The sequence below is a fragment of the Lissotriton helveticus genome, chromosome 9, assembly GCF_964261635.1.
Source record: "Lissotriton helveticus chromosome 9, aLisHel1.1, whole genome shotgun sequence".
In the NCBI taxonomy this organism is placed as follows: Eukaryota; Metazoa; Chordata; class Amphibia; order Caudata; family Salamandridae; genus Lissotriton; species Lissotriton helveticus.
The window spans coordinates 151,695,380-151,716,716 of NC_136070.1; the positions used below are offsets into that span (position 1 = coordinate 151,695,380).

A 21,337-nucleotide genomic window follows, 5' to 3' on the forward strand; every position below is an offset into this window, starting at 1 on the left:
TAAAAGGCAGTGGGGTTTTTACGTAGGTCGGGCAGAGATTTCCGGAATGTCAGAATCTCTTGCCGGTCCCAGGGCTGGTAGACCCAGTTGTACACTACCCTTCCTTTTGCATCCTGGTGGTTTGCATCATCGTTAGTCCCTGAACCTCGGGGTGGTACCCAGTAAGGGGCAGCCTCTCGTATTGGCATCATGGTGTTAGGTTGTTCAGTTTGAGGTTCGGTTGCTACGGGTGTCGCGGGTTTAGTCCCCGATTCTCGTTCAGTGAGGTGGCGGAAAACCTCAAGCGTACGCGTAAGGAGGTCCGACACATCACACTCGCCCTCTTCCCCGATATCGACCTTCCGGTACAGAGCCGTTAGGTTCTCGGGACCTTTGTCTCGATATCGGTCCTCGTATGCATTCAAGATATGGTAACACAGTCGTACGGTAAAATGTCGTCTGTGACTCCCAGTATATGAGTTAAACACATCCGTGATGTGCTCCTCACCTTCCTTCCTTCCTATCAGTGCTTTTGCTATCCGGTCGATCCCTGCTCGCTCATCTTTGCTTAGTCTGTTTGTTCTTGCAGGGCCAGCCCCTCGAGTCTCAGGGTCGCCTAACGTTGTCGTTGATGCAGTATTTAACACAAAGGGTTCGGCAGGCACAGAGGCAATGGGGGCCGAAGCTGTGGCGGTACTTTCGTTTGCACCTGGGGGTGGTGCGTGCTGCGCTAGGGGTTGGGAAGGGGCATATGGAGGGGGCATGTAGATGATAGGAGGACCTAACAGCAGATCCTCGTTGGCTCGTTGTTTCGAGGGTAAATCAGGGTAGAGCGTGGAGGAAGTTCTAACCGGACACTGGCTCGATGTTTCCATTTCTAGTTTCTGTTTAGCTTTCTCTCTTTCTTTTATCTCTTTTTCCAGTTTCTGGGCGGCTAGGTGGGCTGCTTTTCGCAGCTCTTTTCCCAACCTACTCTCAGTTTTCTTTTTACGTTGTTCAGTTTCTTTGCGCCACATGCCGAAACTATCAAGCATAGTGGGTGTTGTCTTGCTTTTACCAAGGGCTGTTTCTAGCGCTTTTATTTTATCATCATCGAAGGATCCTATCAGTGGCCACTGGCTTTCTCGATCCTTTTTCGTGTATTTATGCCATAGTTTGCTATAGGCTATAGAGATCAATCCATGCTTCGTGAACATGTCCTTATTAGGGGTGCCTTCCAGTGGGGCTGGATGGTCCATCTCTAATAGGCGGTCCGGGCTAAACAGGCTACTAATCAGTGGGGAGAAGACAGACATGACGGCTCGTAACGAGGGACAAAAAGTCAGCACTGCCTATCTTATCACTGTGTGCAAAGACTGGACAGAATATTTCTATTCTACGTTGTTTGCAGGCAGTGAATACCTCATGAATCAAATAACAAAAAGACCAATAAATATTCAATGGGGAGAATGAGTAGGTCCGCAAAGATCTGCGTTACCTACCCCTTTCACTATCTGCAAAAAGGGAGGTCTCTTCCCTGTTTGCAGACAGAGAATCTCCAGAAAACAATAGTTTTGCGAACAACAGTTCAGTTTCAAGTAATTATTCAGTGGGGGAGAAAAAAAATAGGCACGACGGCTGCCTTACCTATCCTCCACTGTTTGCAAAGAGAGAGCCTGTTGTTTCTCCGTTTGCGGACAGCGAATCTCCAAATAAATAAAAAGAGCAATACTAGTATTTCCTAAACAGTCAAGCAATTATTTCGCAACTTGTCGTGTTTACACGACCTTACCCGGACCGCATGGACAGTTTCTTGTCTTCCGAATCCAGCGCCCGATCGTCCTCTCTTCTCCGTTATCCTCGCGGCACTCCTGATGGTTCCCAGTCAGGACCGTAGATCACTCGAGAGAGGTCTGTTCGGAACCAGTGAAGTTCGGATGATCGGCTGTCAGACGAGGGTCTATCGGACAGGCGCGCTCCCGATCGTTGCAGTCGTTCACTCTGTCGTCAGGACCTCTCCCACTGGATCCACGAGTCGCTGATGGGCCCCACGCTTGGGACGCCAATTGTAAACGGGTTGAACGCTACCAACCAGAATATAAGGTTCTTAAGTATTGCCCGGCAGTGTCGCCTCTTGAACCCACAAGATATTTAACAAATGAAGAGGCAGGCGCTGGAGACTGGAAGGCAGGAAACAAGGTTTTATTTTCTCCGGAGGAGAAACACGTCAGTTGGACAGCAGGTATCGTTCTGAGGTGCTCTGCTCGCATCTCTGAGGCCTGGCCTCTTATACACAAGTTAATCACTTTATTGCATGAAACACATTCTTGTTAATACTTTGATGTACGAAAAAGACATCCTCGGAATCCCCCTTCGGGCCCGTTCCCACACATATCTACAGTAGAAGTCCCCACCCTGGTCACAGCAGGTGATGACTATCGCGCAGCTGGATATTCCGCCAATTCATGGAATGCGGGGTTCGATCGGATCTCATGGGGTGGGGGCTTTGATCAACTCGGGGGTCCTTTGATGAGGGAAGCTTTCTATTGCACGGGGAGGGGCAAGGGATAGTATCGGCAGAGCTGGGTGTCGGCCTGGGAACGCGGAAGACAAACGGGCACACGGGGAAAAGGGGGTTTGCATCTAAGGGCCGGGGATCATGAAAGGGAAGAAGGGAGGTGTCGCGCTGGGAACAGGATGAGGGCCTGGGGCAGAGCAGCGCCGAAGAGGGGTTTATGACTCAAGGCAGGTGCAAGCAGGGGGTTGTCGGCATGTGGGGGCTGCCTGCGAGGCTAGGAGAGGGAGAGACGCGCTGGTTATCAGAAAAGGGCAGGGAAGCCATGGTGTTCAAAATGGCGGCTGTTTACGTGCACGAAAGGGTTCGAGAAGAGCAAGAGGGCGCCGATAATGTTGACGGTTTCAGCCTAACTTTCAACATTCTTATATGTAAAAATTGTTCTGTAATGACATTTTTTGTATTGCAATGGTTTTAACGAACTATGCAAATAAAATAAACTTGAAACTTGATATCTCTGTGCTCCCTTTTGGCCTCACCAGTGCCCCTCAGAAGTTCACCAAGATGGTGGCGGTGGTTGTAGCTCCCCTGCGGAGATCGCGGGTGCCAGTCTACCCCTATCTTGACGACTAGCCATGGAAGGTGGGCTCATCACAGGCTGTCATCTCCCACCTCTAGACTATAGTCGACCTCATGCAGTCCCTGGGGTTCACTATCAACATGCCAAAGTCACGCCTGACTCCCTCTTAGATGCTCCCTTTCATTGGAGCTGTCCTGTACACCGTACGGTTTCGGACCTATCCTCCCGAATGGTGAGTCCAGGATATTTGGGCGGTGTTACCGATGTTTCAGCCTCTATCCTAGATTTTGGTGAGACTGACTCTGATGCTGCTGGGCCTCATGACCTCCAGCATCCTACTTTTTTTTTTTTTTTTTTTTACCTAAGACTTTTATATTCATTTGCCAATAGTACACAGCATTATGCCTACAACCCTGAGGCCGGCAGCAACACATAACGTTCGTCGAAGATAGTTGATACACAGCTTTTCAGCCGACAACCTCCGGTCCGGCAGCAAATTTTAACATAACAGCAATAAATACGATATCAGTTTCTTGTCAAAATCAAAGATCGTCCCACTTTTATATTTTTATAAACATAACTCAACTTGTGACTCAATAGTTTTGGTAGACAACTTACAGCATCACAACCATTCAATCAGTCGTCTACACTGATAGTTCAGTCTAGACGATTACAGCACCCCTCCCAACCCCTAAGGTTCCTGTAAAGTAACCGTTCGGGCAGTCTAGCAGCCCCTACTGTACCCTTTCATCACTGTTGTCAGTCATCGATCGGAGCTATTCAGTCTACTTCCTCCTCATCCTCTGAGCTTTCAATGTCTTCCTCCAACAGAGATTCACACAGGTCTTCCCGGTAACTATTCCAAGGTAGCCAGATCTTGTTCCACTTGCGAGGGTTGGCTCTCATTTTGTATACCGCTCGTTCAGTCACCATAAGCATGTTCATATTTCTGCACCATTGCGCCAAAGTCGGTGATTCCACCGCCCCCCATCTCTGTGCTATATCTTGCTCGGCAACCATGATACCCACAATGGCCCACAGTTGTCCCTGGCGCGTCAGGTCATTCTGGCCCCACACACTCAGCAGGCACGGACGTGGGTCGGGTGTAAGTGATACCTCTAGAGCTTGGGAGATGGTGCGTAGCACCTGCCGCCAATAGTCAGCGATAATCGGGCACTCCCAGAGTGTATGCAAGAAGGTACCTTCGTCTCCACAGCCCCAAAGACAATACGGGTGGTCGACCCTGTGCAGTTTATGTAGTGTGGTCCTCGTAAAGTATACCCGATGCAGTATCTTAAGCTGCACCAGTCGGAATCTAGCCGAAATGCCCGCTTCCCTCGGGGACGCCAGCGCAGCGTTCCAGTCCGTCTCGTCCATATCACCTAGTTCGCCCACCCATTTTCCCCGCAGCTTGCCCCAAGGGTCTGACAGGTTATTCAGCAGCTTACGGTATGTGAGGGAGGTGGCGCTAGTCTGTATGCAATCAGTAAGTAGGCGATCCTCCAGCGGAGAGGATTCCAGGACCTCCGTACCTGCCGCAATTGCTGTCATCAATGCATGTCTAATTTGGACATATCGGTAGGTTTCGTTGGGACCCAGGTTGTACTGTTGCTGGAGGTGGGAGAACGGGACCACCCCTCCCTTTGTCCACATGTCTCCCACTGTGGAGATTCCTATATTGTCCCACTGAGTGAATTCCTTGCTGTGTCGTAGGTGACCCAATGCCTTAGTGTCCCATAGGGGTGTTAGTTTCTTTATGACTCCCCCCCACTTAAGCCTCATCTGTGCTTTGTGCCACAGTGTCACTGTGTGTTTAGTCAGACCCATTAGTTTTGCTGCCAGTCCCTTGTGGTACAGCGGTGCCGGCAGACTGTGCGTGCCCAACTGTGTTCTGTCTGCGAGGTAGGCCGGGTCGTTCTGCGGGGCGTGCAACCATTGGTTGAGAACCTTAAGGTGTGCCGCCCAGTAATACAATTGTATATTTGGCAGGGCTATCCCACCGTCGTACCAGCTTCTATTGAGCTTCAGATGCGCTATCCGGGCTGGGCGGTCGCCCCATAATAAACAAGTCACCATTGCCGTCACTTTTTGGAAATATCGTGGTGGCACCAGGGTTGGTGCGTTCTCAAGCACATAAAGAAAACGTGGCAGCGCCATAATTTTAAACAGCGCTGCCCGCCCCAACAGCGTCAGAGGAAGGTCCTTCCAGTGTCTCACATCATTCCTTAATCGAGTAAGTGGTGGCAGCAAATTTCGCTCATAAAAGTCCACGGGGCTGTGCGTGACGTGAATCCCCAAGTATTTAAAGGAGGTGTCCGCTACTGCTAGCGGGCAGTCACTGGGAAGAGTCGGAGAAGGACCCCTCAGCTCGTAGATCACTGATTTCGTCCAATTAATCGTATACCCAGATACCCGCCCGTGGGCGTCACACAGTGCCAGGAGCTCCGGGATACCCTTCTCCGGGTCCGTCAAGTATATCAGCATGTCATCAGCATAGAGGGAGACTCTGTCCTCCAAGTTTTCCCCCCAGCGTATCCCTCTCAATAACGGGGTAGTTCTGATTACGGTGGCCAGTGGCTCTAGGACTAACGCGAACAGCAGAGGTGAGAGCGGGCATCCCTGCCTCGTCCCCCTAGCCAATGGTATTTCGCGGGAAATGTGGGCGTTCGCCGCCACGTGTGTCACTGGACTCGCATATAAGAGCCGTATCCAGGAAATGAATTTAGGGCCAAAGCCCATGTGGGCAAGCACCACGAAGAGATACCGCCATTCCACCATATCAAATGCCATCCTGGGATCCAATGACAAGATGGCTGCCGGTTCCGTCAATAGCGGGGCTCCCGCCACAGCTCCGTGCACTATACGGAGGTTTAACGCCGTACTCCTGTGCTGTGACGCACACTCAGTGGGCGGCTTGCCCGGCTTCGGAATTGCCACAATGGTCGCCATCCGCTGTTCGAGGGGTAGGATCTCCCGCTGAAGGCTCTCCATGTACATACCCAGCAGGGGCGTACTTAGCGTTTCCGACATTGCCTTATACCATTCGATAGGGATTCCGTTAGGGCCAAGCGCCTTGCCGGAATGTATCGCATTAATGGCCAATTGTACCTCCTCTGGCGACAATTCGGCTTCAAGTTCATCCACCTCCTCCTGCGATAGGGTCGGTGTTGGTATATCGCGAGGAGCCACCATTGCCGCCCCCGCCGTTACGTCGACGTCAGGGGTGTAGACCTTCTAAAAGTGGTCGGCCAGCACGTCTACTATCGCCGATGGGCGCGTGTGTAACATCCCGTCAGCATCATGCAATTGCAGTATACTCTTACTTCCACCCTTCTTTTTGTCCAACCAGGCCAGGAGTTTACTCGCCTTGTCCCCTACTTCATATATTCTATGTGTGGTCGCCGTAATGTTCTCTTCCCGGGGATCCTCATCAATAGTCATAAGCACTGAATATTCCCGCCCATGTGCGGGACCCCGGAAACAATATAAAAATATATATGTAAAAAACACATATATCTCGCTCCACATATATGTATGTACATATATCATTTTTCTCACACCAATGCAGCTCCACAACTGAGGCTAAAACAATGTAAACACATATACATGCACTGCAATTAGTAAGGAAAGAAAAAACACATTAGGTCAAATAAACCTTGAACTTTGTGTTTTAATGAGTAAAACCACTCATAAATCCTGAAAATTGCTCATAAATAGACATTGTTAGCCCTCAGGCTGCATTGTAAAACAATAGCATAGAAAATGAAACCATTTTCAACAAAAAACTGTCACCGTGCCTTTAAGGCAGCCATGACCCCAGGCTTCCCATCATGCCTCAGGGGTGACAGTTAGGTCAGTTGTTCTTTCCGGCTCCTTCAGTCAGGACCCTGGTGAATCAGCTCCCTTTCTTTTTGGCTTTCTGTCAAAAAATAATTTTGTGAATCTACAATTTTTGCTTTCACTCGACGTCTTTTAGACCTAGGGCGCTACTGCTACCTTTTTTTAGTCTTAAAAAATGTGTTTTTTCTGTCAAAATGCCTTCCCTTTTTGACAAATGCCCTTCATGTGGAAGGAAGATGGCCAAGACTGACACTCATTCAGTGTGTATCCTGTGCCTACCAGACTCTCATTCTTCAAAAACCTGTGATCACTGCCAGGTTTTATCATCCAGAACTCTCAAAGACCGAGAGAGAATTCGAGTTTATGGACTTTCTGAGAGAGGAAGATCTCCCAAGAAGCAGAAAAGTCGGAAGGCGCGGTCGACGTCGAAAGAAGCCCCGACTTGTTCACCTTCGGCGTCGGGATCGGCATCGAAGAAGCAGTCGACGGCGACGAAGAAGATGTCTTCAGCGTCTACATCCAAGGTACCTCCGCTACAGACAGCGTCGAGGGATAGGTCACCGTCGAAGCATAAGAGTTGGACGGCGAGCCAACTGACGTCAAAGCAGCATCGTCATGCTGTGACGTCGAGGCATTCTCCGTTGACGCCTGGCCACCGGCGTTCGGCGTCGAGACAACCTCCGTCGACGACTAGTCGTGGTCGTTCGGCGTCGAGGGAACCTATGCCAACACATCGTCGATTGACGTCGAAGCAGCCCACGTCGACGCCCGGTCAACGGCGTTCGACTTCGAGGCAGCCTCCGTCGCATTCAGACAAGCGGCATTCAACCTCGAGGCACCCTCCATCGCCGACGTAGCAGCCTCCGTCGTCGTCGAGCAGGCATCCTTCAACGGCTAGACGCTCTATGGCGAAGGACAGTCATCGACACTCGAGATCGGCGTCGAGGAGATCCCGGTCGACGTCGAGAGAGCGTCTATCTGCTCGGCGTTCGGCGTCGAAACAGCCACCGTCAACGGATCAGCGGAGATCCAGGGAGCGGGGCGATTCACAGCCAGTGAACATCTCTCCTTCAAGATCGCAGGAGAGGTCGCCTTTGGGGCAGGTGATGCAGGAGATGGAGAGTGAACCATTGGACCAGTCTCAGGTCCTAAGGTCTCAACTGGGTTCCCCAGGATCAGCATCGGCTGCGGAGGTGGAACAATCTCCATTACAGGACCCTCCTGCCAAGAAAAAGAGGGTCTCAGAAGAGAAAGGTCGGTCGAGGTCTTCCTCTAGACGGTCTCTAGTGAGCCTATCCTCATCCTCCTCGGCATCTCGAAGTGGCAGATCCTCGGATGGGGAAGACAGCGATTCGGATAGGGAGAAGTCAAAGTCCCCTTCAAGGTCGCAGCAGGATCAATCGGATCAGCCTCCTCCACGGTCACGTTCGCCAGAGAGGGGTCGCACCCAAAAGTCTCCTCCTGTTCGTCTTTCCCCAAGGTGGTATAGACCTCTTCACCACTAGGCCGAGGACAAGGAGACGGCAGATCGGTTGAGGGCGTATCGAGATCAAGCCTCCCGCCGGAAAGAACGGTCTCGTTCTAGAGGACATTCAAGTAAAAGAAGATTTAGTCACAGAGAGCGATCTCGTTCTAGAACGCGCTCAACTAGAGGAAGATCTAGGTCCAGGCGAACTCATAGCTCTTCAAGTTCATCACGGACCCAATCTCACAGGAATTACTCTCCGACTCTAACCAACAGTCCACGCTCGAGAATATCCCCAACTGAGGATATCTTCTCGTTCCAAGACATCTTTGGCAGGGAAGCCCTGAAGTTAGGAGTGCCTATGACAGCTCCGCAGATCAAGACGACGGTCATCTTCGAAACCCTGCAGCACAGAACGGCACCCAAACCCTTATTGCCGATGGTCCCGGGTATAATGGATACAGTGAATGAGGTCTTCCTGACTCCGGCGACGGTGAAGTCAGTCCCAGCGAGGATTCTCAAGAAATATCGTCCTCCTGAAGAGGATCCTCTGTTCCTCAAGTCAGAAGGGCCAGAACCAGCAAGGCCAACAAAAATCGCAATATAAAGGCAAGCGCATTTCCAAAGGAAATGGAAATCAGCGCCAAGGCAACAACTTCAACAAGCCTCAGCAGAAGCAATGAGTCTTCACTTCCCCCAGCGCCGTTGTCCACTCCAGTGGGAGGAAGTATTGCACATCACAGGACAGAGTGGCAGGCCATTACGAAAGACCAATGGGTGTTGTCTACGCTGCAGAAAGGGTACTGTCTTCGTTTCCATCGTCTACCTCCACCCGTTTCTCCGATGTCAACGTCAAGTCACCAGCTACAAATGTTAATGAAAGAAGTAGCGACACTCCTCGAGAAATCAGCCATCGAGAGAGTGCCGGTGTTTCAAAGGGGGAAAGGAGTATACTCGAGGTATTTTCTGGTCAGAAAAAAGGGCCAAAAGGCGGAATACAGGCCTATTCTGGACTTAAGAACACTGAATCTACATGTACGAAAAGAAAAATTTTGCATGTTGGCGCTTCACCAAATCTATCCACATCTCAGGAAGGGGGATTGGATGTGTTCGGTGGACCTTCAAGATGCATATTTTCATGTCCCGATACGGCCCGATCACAGGAGATTCCTTCGATTTCGGGTGGGGACCTCCCACTACCAGTTCAAAGTCCTTCAGTTTGGGTTGAAGTCGGCCCCCTGGGTGTTCACGAAGTGTGTCGCAGTGGTGGCGGCAGCTCTACGCCGCAGGGGAGTCTTCGTATACCCATACTTAGACGATTGGCTGTTGAAAGGTCCAACTCCAGACAATGTAAGGAATCAATTCCAGACATGCATAGAACTTTGTCAACGTCTAGGCCTGCATGTCAACTACAAGAAGTCTGTCTCCCAACCCACTCAGAAGATTCACTTCCTAGGAGCTCTGCTAGACTCCGAGGTAGGAAAAGTGTTTCCTTCGGAGGAGAGACAGTTTTCGATAGCGCTCAAGTGCCAGCAAGTTCTTCGCAACAGGACTCAGAAAGTGCGAAAGATAGCCTCCCTCTTAGGGTCGATGGCTTCCTGCATATTCTTAGTACCGAACGCCAGACTTCGGATGCGTCCTCTTCAGCAGGAACTGGAGGACAAATGGGACCAGCAATCAGATCGCTGGGACGATCAGATCACTTTGTCGGAAGTAGCTCGATCTTCCATCCTCGTGCACAACAATGATCCTGATTGCCCCCGACTGGCCGAGGCAATGGTGGTACACGGACCTACTTCACCTGTCAGTGTCTCCTCACAAGAGGCTTCCATGCAGGCCGGACCTGTTATCGAAGATGAACGGGAGGATTCACCATCCCAACCTTCCGTCACTGAACTTGGCAACATGGCTCCTAAGGTCATTCAGTACGGCCATCTAGGACTGCCACAAGACTGCATGTCCATTCTGAGAGAAGCACGACGTCCTTCCACAAGACATTCTTACGCATGCAAGTGGAAGAGGTTCTATATGTGGTGCATGCGGAATGGTCACAATCCGGTGAACAGTCAGGAAGAAGCAGTTCTTCCATACTTGTTGTACCTGGCTAAAGCAGGTTTGAAGTTTAACTCCATTAAGGTGCATTTAGCCGCTATAACTGCTTATAGGCGATCACCTTCACAAACCTCTTTTTTCCAGTTGCCAGCATTAAAAGATTTCCTGCAAGGTCTGAAAAAGGTGTACCCTCCTGTACGGCCTCCTTCTCCTCCCTGGGAGCTGAATCTAGTGCTATCAAAGTTGATGGGCCCTCCTTTTGAGCCCATTCATAAAGCTACTTTACAGCATATTTCCTGGAAAGCGGCTTTTTTGGTAGCGATTACGTCAGCCCCTAGGGTGAGCGAGATTCAGGCCCTCTGTACCAAAGAGCCTTATACAGTGTTTCATTTGAATAGAGTGGTGCTCAGAACGCACCCTTCTTTCCTGCCGAAAGTGGTGTCAGATTTTCATGTTAATCAGTCGATCTCTCTGCCCACTTTCTTTCCCAATCCCTCTACTCCAGCTGAGAGGGCTTTACACTCTTTGGACCTGAAAAGGGTTTTAAAGTTCTATCTGGACAGGTCCAAGTCTATTCGACATTCTGATCAATTATTTATTAACTACGGATCGATCAGAACTGGTCATGCAGCATCGAAACGTTCCATTTCCAGGTGGATCGTTTCGTGTATCCAACTTTCTTACCAATTGGCGCAGAAACCTCTGGGGTTTACCCCTAAAGCGCATTCCACTAGAGGTAGAGCTGCCACGGCAGCTTACCTGCATAATGTGCCCATGTCTGAGATTTGTAAAGCGGCGACCTGGAGGTCTGTCCATACATTTACCAGACATTACTGTCTAGATTCGGACACGAGAGCAGATACCCAGGTGGGCCAGGCCTCCCTGAGGAATCTGTTTAACAGCTGAGTTATTGGCTGTTATGGCTTGGTTGGGTCATGTACTTCTCATTTACCTGCAGGGGGTTGATGGGCTTGCTATTCTGTTCAGTGCTTATGACTATTGATGAGGATCCCCTGGAAGAGAAGGATAAGTTACTTACCTGTAATCCTAGTTCTCTTCTAGGGGTATCCTCATCAAAGTCATAAGCAACCCACCCGCCTCCCCAGGTAAATGAGATTTGGTACTATTACAATCTTGTGGTTGAGCCCTGTCTTCAGGGTCATGCAAAGAACAACTGACCTAACTGTCACCCCTGAGGCATGATGGGTAGCCTGGGGTCATGGCTGCCTTAAAGGCACGGTGCCAGTTTTTTTGTTGAAAATGGTTTCATTTTCTATGCTATTGTTTTACAATGCAGCCTGAGGGCTAACAATGTCTATTTATGAGCAATTTTCAGGATTTATGAGTGGTTTTACTCATTAAAACACAAAGTTCAAGGTTTATTTGACCTAATGTGTTTTTTCTTTCCTTACTAATTGCAGTGCATGTATATGTGTTTACATTGTTTTAGCCTCAGTTGTGGAGCTGCATTGGTGTGAGAAAAATGATATATGTACATACATATATGTGGAGCGAGATATATGTGTTTTTTACATATATATTTTTATATTGTTTCCGGGGTCCCGCACATGGGCGTGAATATTCAGTGCTTATGACTTTGATGAGGATACCCCTGGAAGAGAACTAGGATTACAGGTAAGTAACTTATCCTTTTCTACCGTCCGCCGCCTCAGGTGGTCGCCATGGAGTTGTTGGCAAAGTTGAAGCGAGTGTAGTGTGTCTGCCGTCGGGTCTGCCATGTGTGCCTCGTTCGCCGTGTTAAGTTCTAGCTCTAGTTCTACTAGTTCCCTTCTCTGCGTGTGCTTGTATCCCGCTATGGTTGAGATGGCTTGCCCTCTCAGAACTGGTTTGTAGGCTTCCCATAAAACCGTGGGGGATTCCACCGATGCCGCATTTTCTGCAAAATAATACTGGGTCACCTTTTTCAATTCCTTCCGTATGGACGGCACCTTAAGGTATCCCGGGTAAATTGGATATATTCTTTTACGGGCCATCTCCGGGCAAGACAGGGTTAGTGTCAGTGGAGAGTGGTCCGATATGCCCCTTGGTCTGATCTGCACTTCATCTATGGTGAGGAGGCCATCGCCCAGGGTGAGGAAGTAGTCGATGCGGGACAAACTATTGTGAGTAGCGGAGTAGTAAGTGTACTGCTGTTCGTCAGGGTGCATGCACCTCCAGATGTCTACCAGCCCTTGCGCCTCAAGAAATTCGCTGATCCGGGAGGGACCAGGCGTCTGTGTTCGAACAGGGAAACGATCCTGCGTGCTATGTGCAACTGCATTGAAGTCCCCCCCTATAATAAGGTCGCCCTCCGGGAGCTCCAGGAGGAATTTCCCTAGGTCAGGAAAGGCGATTGTGTGGAGTGCTGGTGGAATGTGAACAGACACTACGTTTAACGGTTTGCCTTCCCACTGCCCGTGCGCCGCCGCAAAGCGGCCTTGGTCATCTGTTTTGATGGTCTGAAGTATAAACGGAGATGATTTTCGCAGCAGTATGCCTGTCCCGCGTGATCCTGAGGTGAACTCTGAGTGCACTATCATGTGATACCCCCGCCTATCTAATGCTTGACTAGCAGTGCCCACCAGGTGTGTCTCCTGAAAAAGAACTAGAGCCGGACCCAATCTCCTAATGCCCTGCATAACCAGCCCCCGTTTAATCTCGTCCCCCAGACCCTGTACATTCCATGACGGTAATTGCAGTGGTGCCACCGGTGCTGTTCGGGGACCTCTATCTAAGGTGTCAGCCTGCATGTCGTGTGCCATTTCCATCTTGGAGCGAAGTGTATGTGCGTGCCTTGGGCGGGCATCTACGTAAACCATGCTGTGGCCTGTCTCTCCTCTCATCTCTGTCAGCGTGTCTTATCCCTCCACCTTGAGTCAACCTTGTAGAAAGCAGTACCCCTTGTCGCGGGTCGGCCATTGTGTCACTGTCGTCGTGTCTTACCCTACTACTTTGAGTCAAACAATTAGAACAATTAGAAAACAGTACCCTTTGTCGTGAGTTGAAAAACCCGGAAACAACGCCCCCCTGAACTCCCCCCCCCCCTCCCTGCCCCCCTGCTACAAGGACATTGAACCGCCCGCCCCCCCAACTTAGCAGAGTGCCTAACCCAGCCCCCACATAAAATACTTGCTCGCTGGGGTGAAGGACTCTCTGGAGTCGGCGGCCTCTCTTACCCTCCTCGGAGGCCCTCAGTCCAGTGTCCAACGGCAGTCCGTTAGGCAGTTAGCTTGATCAACAATTGTCCTGCAGTCACCGGGTGGTTATTGTTCCGCATTGGCGGCGTCGTCCACGCCTTCCCTCACTAGCGAATGTTCCACCTCCATACGTCCTGAGGCTTGAGAGCCTCCATGATCTTCTGTGTCCTGATCCCTAGGTTTCCTGTTTGAGCGGCGAGGCTGAGTGGCCGGCCTCCATCCTTCTAGCCAGTCCTGGGCTATCTCAGGAGTATCAAAGAACCAGTTCCTGTTGTCCGCCACTATCCCCAACCTGGCCGGGAACCACTTCCATCGAGCTCACCTTCACGGACATTTTGTGGAAGTCCGCTCTTATCAGGGTGATTTCGGTAGAAATCGAGCCCACCGTAACCTGTACCTGCGTCAGTGCCCGCATAACGTCGTCCAGTGTCGCCTTTTTCCCACCCATTCCGTCTGTTGGTTTTCCGGCGGGTGTTCTCCCTTCCGTTGGGGAGGAGGTGTTCTTGTCACAGGCATACTTGTCAATGCGGGTCTGCGTCGTGCCACCTTTAGAACCCTTGCCCGCCATGCTGACTTCCACAGTGTCTTATGGCTCTCGCTGTCTTTCTTGGCCTCCGATTTGTCAGTGTGGTGGCGGACACAGGAAGAGCCACCAACAATCCTATGTGTCGTCTGTGATGCAACTGACCGCTCTCCTATGTCACCCCCAGTTGATTCGTGGTCAATGTGCACACCACTACAGTCAGGCAGGCGACACAGTTCCTTACTTGGAGTCCTGTGGTGCTACAACTCCCATCCTAGCCGGCGGGTGCACCCCACCGCTGTAGTTCCAGGTGGTTGGGCTGTCCGCTTCCTCCAGTCTACACGCCTGGTCCAGAGCGTGCCGCTACCCTTTTCGCTGGTGTCTTTCCCCGATCCGTTTCTGTTAGGGGAATCCCCGTGTATTCTGTGCCTCAGTTGATTTCCACTGGGAGAGGTCGGCTCTTGCTGCTACCCGTGGGGACCCGCAGCCGCTCAGGCGCTTGCACGACACCTCAGTTGAACAGTATGCCGCAGGTGTCCCCTTGTCCCTGGACTTGAGATGCAGGATTGATCTCAGCACACAGGCAAATCCTAGGCTGTTGCCGGTACCAGGGGCGTTTTGCGGAGGCACCGCTGCCTCCTGTCGTTCCTTGGGTCTTTGTGTGCCCCTGAAGCGGCCTTCGCGCCTCAGTGCTCTCTCCGGGGCTGTATTGATGTTCAACGCGCTATTCCGCCCAGGGGACCCTGATGTGCGCCAGTCCACAGGAGTGCCCCTATGCCACCTCCCAGTCACCGATGCTATTCTTCGCTACGCACCAATGCTGCCATATATCCACGATTTCTGTGTGGCCAGGAGCAGTCCAGGGTGGGCAGATCTCGGCCGGGCGGCTCTCCGGTGGTGTTCCACTTACCGCGTGTTCGCCGCGGTGCAGGACAGTTCACGGGACTCGGTTTTGCTGTCGGAGCTGGCACTGGGGGCTCCCTCTAATTCAACGGTATCGCTTGCGGTCACATCACCCGCTCTGCAGTAGTAATGCGCCGCCACTCATTACTGTAGAGAGGATCTGCTCGTCCTCTTGGCCGGCCGTGGTGCCCCAAAATGGCAGCGATGTCTCTTGTGGCGGCCCCTCCGTCCCTGCACTTCAGCCCGCAGTCCGGCTTTTCCTCACGGAGCTCGAGCCGCCGCTTCCTTGCCACAGTCGATTCCACCCTGCCTGCCTGCGCCGATCCACGTTTCTTGCTTTCCTTCAAGGCGCCGCGGTCCCCATTCACCATCTACAGGGCACTTCTGGCAAGTCTCGCCCAGGCTGCAGGCACTTCCGGCCGGGCTCCCCAGATACTGCTGTCCCCGGACCCTCGTCGCTTCACAGGCCTCAGGGGCCTCCGTCGATAACTCCGCCACCCGGTCTCAGTTTTCAGCCGGAGTTACTGCCGCCTGTCCTGCCCGGTCCTGGGCGTCGGGACCCTCCGACAGAGACCTGAAATTGCTCGGATTAATAAACGGATGCAAGGAGAGGCCGCTCTACTCGCGGAGCTCGTCCTCTAAGCTGCCGCCATGATCGGCTGCTAGCCACGCCCCCTGCATCCTACTTTTGACACAAGCCCATTGGCATTTTGTTGAACATCAAAACCTTTAACAGGATGTTTTTCGTTGACAATAATTCATTGCATATATCACTGCATATATGAAAGATATTAGCATACTAAAACATTTCCATACCAATTGCATTTAATTTGACTTTGTATTCTGCCTTTAATTGTTGTAGTGATAACCTAGATGTTTCGTATAATCTGTACACTATCCCATATGTTCATGTAAACCTCATGGGAAACACATTAAAACGAAATGGACTTAATTGGCAGATTTCACTAGTTTACAAGAAAGAAAACCCCGGGCTAGACAAGTGCCCCTGTTATCACAACCTTATATCTGAGGTGTGATGTTTGCAAAGGTCTCAAATTTAGTGTTTCCCATGACATTTATATGAACATGTGGGATAGTTTTCAGATTATAGGAAGTATCTAGGTGGTGAAGTGTAGTTACTTCAGTTTGTTCACAGTTGTTTATTTGAAGTACATTATTAAAAACAGGTTATTCTTTCATTTACTACCACCCATTTACTTTGCATTTTAGGAATCTAACACAAAAGGCTTTCATGAACTTTCTTTGTCTGAATGGAGACTTTGGCAGAATCGGCCCTTACCACTTCCACAGTGTCTTATGGCTCTCGCTGTCTTTCTTGGCCTCCGATTTGTCAGTGTGGTGGCGGACACAGGAAGAGCCACCAACAATCCTATGTGTCGTCTGTGATGCAACTGACCGCTCTCCTATGTCACCCCCAGTTGATTCGTGGTCAATGTGCACACCACTACAGTCAGGCAGGCGACACAGTTCCTTACTTGGAGTCCTGTGGTGCTACAACTCCCATCCTAGCCGGCGGGTGCACCCCACCGCTGTAGTTCCAGGTGGTTGGGCTGTCCGCTTCCTCCAGTCTACACGCCTGGTCCAGAGCGTGCCGCTACCCTTTTCGCTGGTGTCTTTCCCCGATCCGTTTCTGTTAGGGGAATCCCCGTGTATTCTGTGCCTCAGTTGATTTCCACTGGGAGAGGTCGGCTCTTGCTGCTACCCGTGGGGACCCGCAGCCGCTCAGGCGCTTGCACGACACCTCAGTTGAACAGTATGCCGCAGGTGTCCCCTTGTCCCTGGACTTGAGATGCAGGATTGATCTCAGCACACAGGCAAATCCTAGGCTGTTGCCGGTACCAGGGGCGTTTTGCGGAGGCACCGCTGCCTCCTGTCGTTCCTTGGGTCTTTGTGTGCCCCTGAAGCGGCCTTCGCGCCTCAGTGCTCTCTCCGGGGCTGTATTGATGTTCAACGCGCTATTCCGCCCAGGGGACCCTGATGTGCGCCAGTCCACAGGAGTGCCCCTATGCCACCTCCCAGTCACCGATGCTATTCTTCGCTACGCACCAATGCTGCCATATATCCACGATTTCTGTGTGGCCAGGAGCAGTCCAGGGTGGGCAGATCTCGGCCGGGCGGCTCTCCGGTGGTGTTCCACTTACCGCGTGTTCGCCGCGGTGCAGGACAGTTCACGGGACTCGGTTTTGCTGTCGGAGCTGGCACTGGGGGCTCCCTCTAATTCAACGGTATCGCTTGCGGTCACATCACCCGCTCTGCAGTAGTAATGCGCCGCCACTCATTACTGTAGAGAGGATCTGCTCGTCCTCTTGGCCGGCCGTGGTGCCCCAAAATGGCAGCGATGTCTCTTGTGGCGGCCCCTCCGTCCCTGCACTTCAGCCCGCAGTCCGGCTTTTCCTCACGGAGCTCGAGCCGCCGCTTCCTTGCCACAGTCGATTCCACCCTGCCTGCCTGCGCCGATCCACGTTTCTTGCTTTCCTTCAAGGCGCCGCGGTCCCCATTCACCATCTACAGGGCACTTCTGGCAAGTCTCGCCCAGGCTGCAGGCACTTCCGGCCGGGCTCCCCAGATACTGCTGTCCCCGGACCCTCGTCGCTTCACAGGCCTCAGGGGCCTCCGTCGATAACTCCGCCACCCGGTCTCAGTTTTCAGCCGGAGTTACTGCCGCCTGTCCTGCCCGGTCCTGGGCGTCGGGACCCTCCGACAGAGACCTGAAATTGCTCGGATTAATAAACGGATGCAAGGAGAGGCCGCTCTACTCGCGGAGCTCGTCCTCTAAGCTGCCGCCATGATCGGCTGCTAGCCACGCCCCCTGCATCCTACTTTTGACACAAGCCCATTGGCATTTTGTTGAACATCAAAACCTTTAACAGGATGTTTTTCGTTGACAATAATTCATTGCATATATCACTGCATATATGAAAGATATTAGCATACTAAAACATTTCCATACCAATTGCATTTAATTTGACTTTGTATTCTGCCTTTAATTGTTGTAGTGATAACCTAGATGTTTCGTATAATCTGTACACTATCCCATATGTTCATGTAAACCTCATGGGAAACACATTAAAACGAAATGGACTTAATTGGCAGATTTCACTAGTTTACAAGAAAGAAAACCCCGGGCTAGACAAGTGCCCCTGTTATCACAACCTTATATCTGAGGTGTGATGTTTGCAAAGGTCTCAAATTTAGTGTTTCCCATGACATTTATATGAACATGTGGGATAGTTTTCAGATTATAGGAAGTATCTAGGTGGTGAAGTGTAGTTACTTCAGTTTGTTCACAGTTGTTTATTTGAAGTACATTATTAAAAACAGGTTATTCTTTCATTTACTACCACCCATTTACTTTGCATTTTAGGAATCTAACACAAAAGGCTTTCATGAACTTTCTTTGTCTGAATGGAGACTTTGGCAGAATCGGCCCTTACCCACGCATCTCGTTGACCATTCAGACCGCTGCAATCATTTCATTGGTGTCATGGAGATGATAGAACTCCTGAAGCATGAAGAGGTAGGCCATGTTTACATATGCTCGCTCCATTCTTAAAGTATTGCTCGTCCTTGCAACATTACTGACCATGAGTCCATGAACCTTTATCTACATCTACTACGCAATCTAGATTGGTTATATCTTTATCTGAGAATGGTGATAATGTATACCTTTGCCTTAACACAACTGTAATCATATAACCAAGCAGCCATGTTTTCCTTGCTCATGCTAACTGTGCTGAACGAATGTGCTGGTCCATGGTGAATTAGTGTCTTTTTTGCATATTGTCTCTTAAGGTGAAAACTTGTACATTATCTTGCTCAACCTTGAACGTTTACATTCTTGTAACAGCTGAAGGTCGTCGAAGGAGCCAACAATTCTCTTTGAACTAGCACCGGACAATCTGCTTAAGATGAATGTTGTTGTTACAGTCCTTGGAAAGCGCGACAATCATTGAGGAGTTGAGAACCTTTCACGGACAATAGCCACCCTTTTTCAGTACTGGAGGCTTTGTTTCGCCACCTGGTCATGCCTAGTTCCCTTCCTTGGATGTGCCTGTGTGAATCTGGTGTTGCACTTTGGAATGGAGTACATAGAGATGCTGCATTCCTGGAGCACAGAGCGGTCAAGCAAGCTCCCCTTCCTGGGAGTGCATCATGCTGCAAAGTCGCGATTCACTTCGGTAACACCTTGAAGAGCTTCACTCATAGGTGGAATTTAGCTCCTCCTGTGAGTGCCCTTGATTCCACTGTAATCCTGTCCTGAGCCAGTCCACATCTTGACCCCTTGGACATCTTGGTTGTACCCAATTCCTTCCAGATGCAGGAGGTTGACTGGCGAAAGTGTCCAGATAGTTAGAAATAAACCTTATTGCCAGAAAAAGCAAAACAAATGCACAGAAAGAAACGTAGGTACAGAAACGCTTTGGCCTTTGGTAAGCCCACTCCTCAGGTCAGCTATCCAGACATCTGGTCGGGTGTTTCTTCCAACACTGGAGGTGCCCTAGCCAGCCTCTGTCATTGAAGTTCTTGGACGAGCAAGACCTTGAGCTGGACTCCCCAGCAGTCCCAGTGCCCAATCGCTTTTGTACTCTGAGAAGGTGGAATATCTGGTGGACACCTCATATTTGTTTTACCTCTGGAGCATGGAGCAGCTGTACCCTAAATTGCCTCAGTTCTACTAACTCCCCTTTGATCAAGATGCAGTCTTTGTTTCCATATTGTCTTGCATCTGTAGCTCACACTTCTTCCTAGATGCTTTGAGTGTGAAGCTGAAGTCCAAGGAATCTACTCCAGCCCTTCTTTCCGGCTGCATTGTCTGTGGTGCAGGTCCCTGTCCACGTTCAGCTTACAGTACCTAAAGGTAAACCCCAAGCGCACTTTCCTCTTAACTTTATTTTTTTACACCACCAGTTACATCCATGCTGCTGCCCTTCAATCTCATCCCAGGAGCTCCAGCGGAGTCATCAATGACAGGTGAGTCTTATGACGCCATCTCCCAGGCCTTCTTCCCTTGAGATATATTTTGGGAGATCCAAACACCAATCTAGCAAAGCGATCAGAGACCACATGGACACACAATCAGCCAGGTGCTACCACTTGTAATGCCAAAGGCTCTGGAAGTGCTCTTCACTGAGGCCCCTGGACCTTCCCAGGGTATGAGGGCATGTATGCTCTGGTGGACTCTTGAATCTCATTAAAACCACTTCTGACCTTTGTGCTCCAGGCCCTCAAGAAGGATCAGCAGATCTGAAGGATGCCATAACATTGTCTCTCTTCTTTATTGAATGTCTTTTCTCGCCTCAGCCGTCCTGTTTTATGCTTTACTCTTTCAGACCTAGGCTTTGCACCTTATTTCACGTCTAAAAGAGATAAGCTCTGCTTTAACTTTGTTACGCTGTTCTGCTTCGACTCTTCCTTTGTTATCCTGTTCTGCTTCTTCGAATTCTCTCTATTTTTTTTTTTTTTTTTTAAACAATTTTTATTGCAGATTCCAATGTAAGCATTACAGTATATTTGCAATTATGTTTGCGCGGGACCCCAGATTCTCACATTACTTCTAGGTAGTATGTACACAGCCTTATAACCCGCATCCCTGAGGCCGGGTGGCGTTCATCGCAATCAGTGCATCCTCTCCACTACTAAGTGTCAGCACGTCTAGTGGTCAACCGCCATCTGCTTTTAACTTTATATCAACAAGTCCCCCCCCCTCCAGCATCTGATCAGTGTGTATTGCGATTCTTGGCATCATTGGGACGCTACCCCTCCCTCCCCCTTCGCACTTCCCTCCCCCCTCCCCTCCGGTGTTCTGTGGTGTCCAGTGCCTGTGTCCGGTAGTAGTATACTGAAGTGTGTTGGTGAGCTACGGAGTTTAGAGTGAATCATTGAGGGTGTGTGTCCGTGGTAGGTGCAAGGGATGGCGCCGCCTCCCCCTGGATCCCTGGGTCTACCGCTTCCCCTTCCTCCTCGCTCTCCACTGCACTGTCCCTGAGTGCTTGGACTAGGATTTCCCATGCCAGTGCCGTTTCCTGAGCTTTCTCGTTGGACCCCCGTCGTGCTAGTTGGTATCTGATTGTGCTCTCTGCCGCTGCCCATTTCCGAAACTCGGTCAGCCATTTCCGGTGTGTCGGCGCCGTCTTTGATTTCCATCCCCTGGTGAGCTCCCTCTTTGCGATAAGTAGTCCCATGTCTATGAATTTGCCCGTCAGTTTGTTTTTGCGTGTGTGTGGAAACCAGTGTAAGAGTGTAGTCGCACTATCGTATTGCAGATCCCTGTCTGTGACCTCGT

At 50.6% G+C, this 21,337-nt stretch overlaps 1 protein-coding gene across 1 annotated transcript in view; it reads left to right on the top strand.

The window, feature by feature from the left end:
* Nucleotides 1-21,337, top strand: part of FANCM (FA complementation group M) — an 837,191-nt gene that overhangs the window by 537,803 nt on the left and 278,051 nt on the right. The window contains exon 13 of the mRNA XM_078659682.1: nucleotides 18,419-18,571. Within this exon, the coding sequence (XP_078515808.1) occupies nucleotides 18,419-18,571 (153 nt within the window). The remainder of the gene's footprint in view (nucleotides 1-18,418; nucleotides 18,572-21,337) is intronic.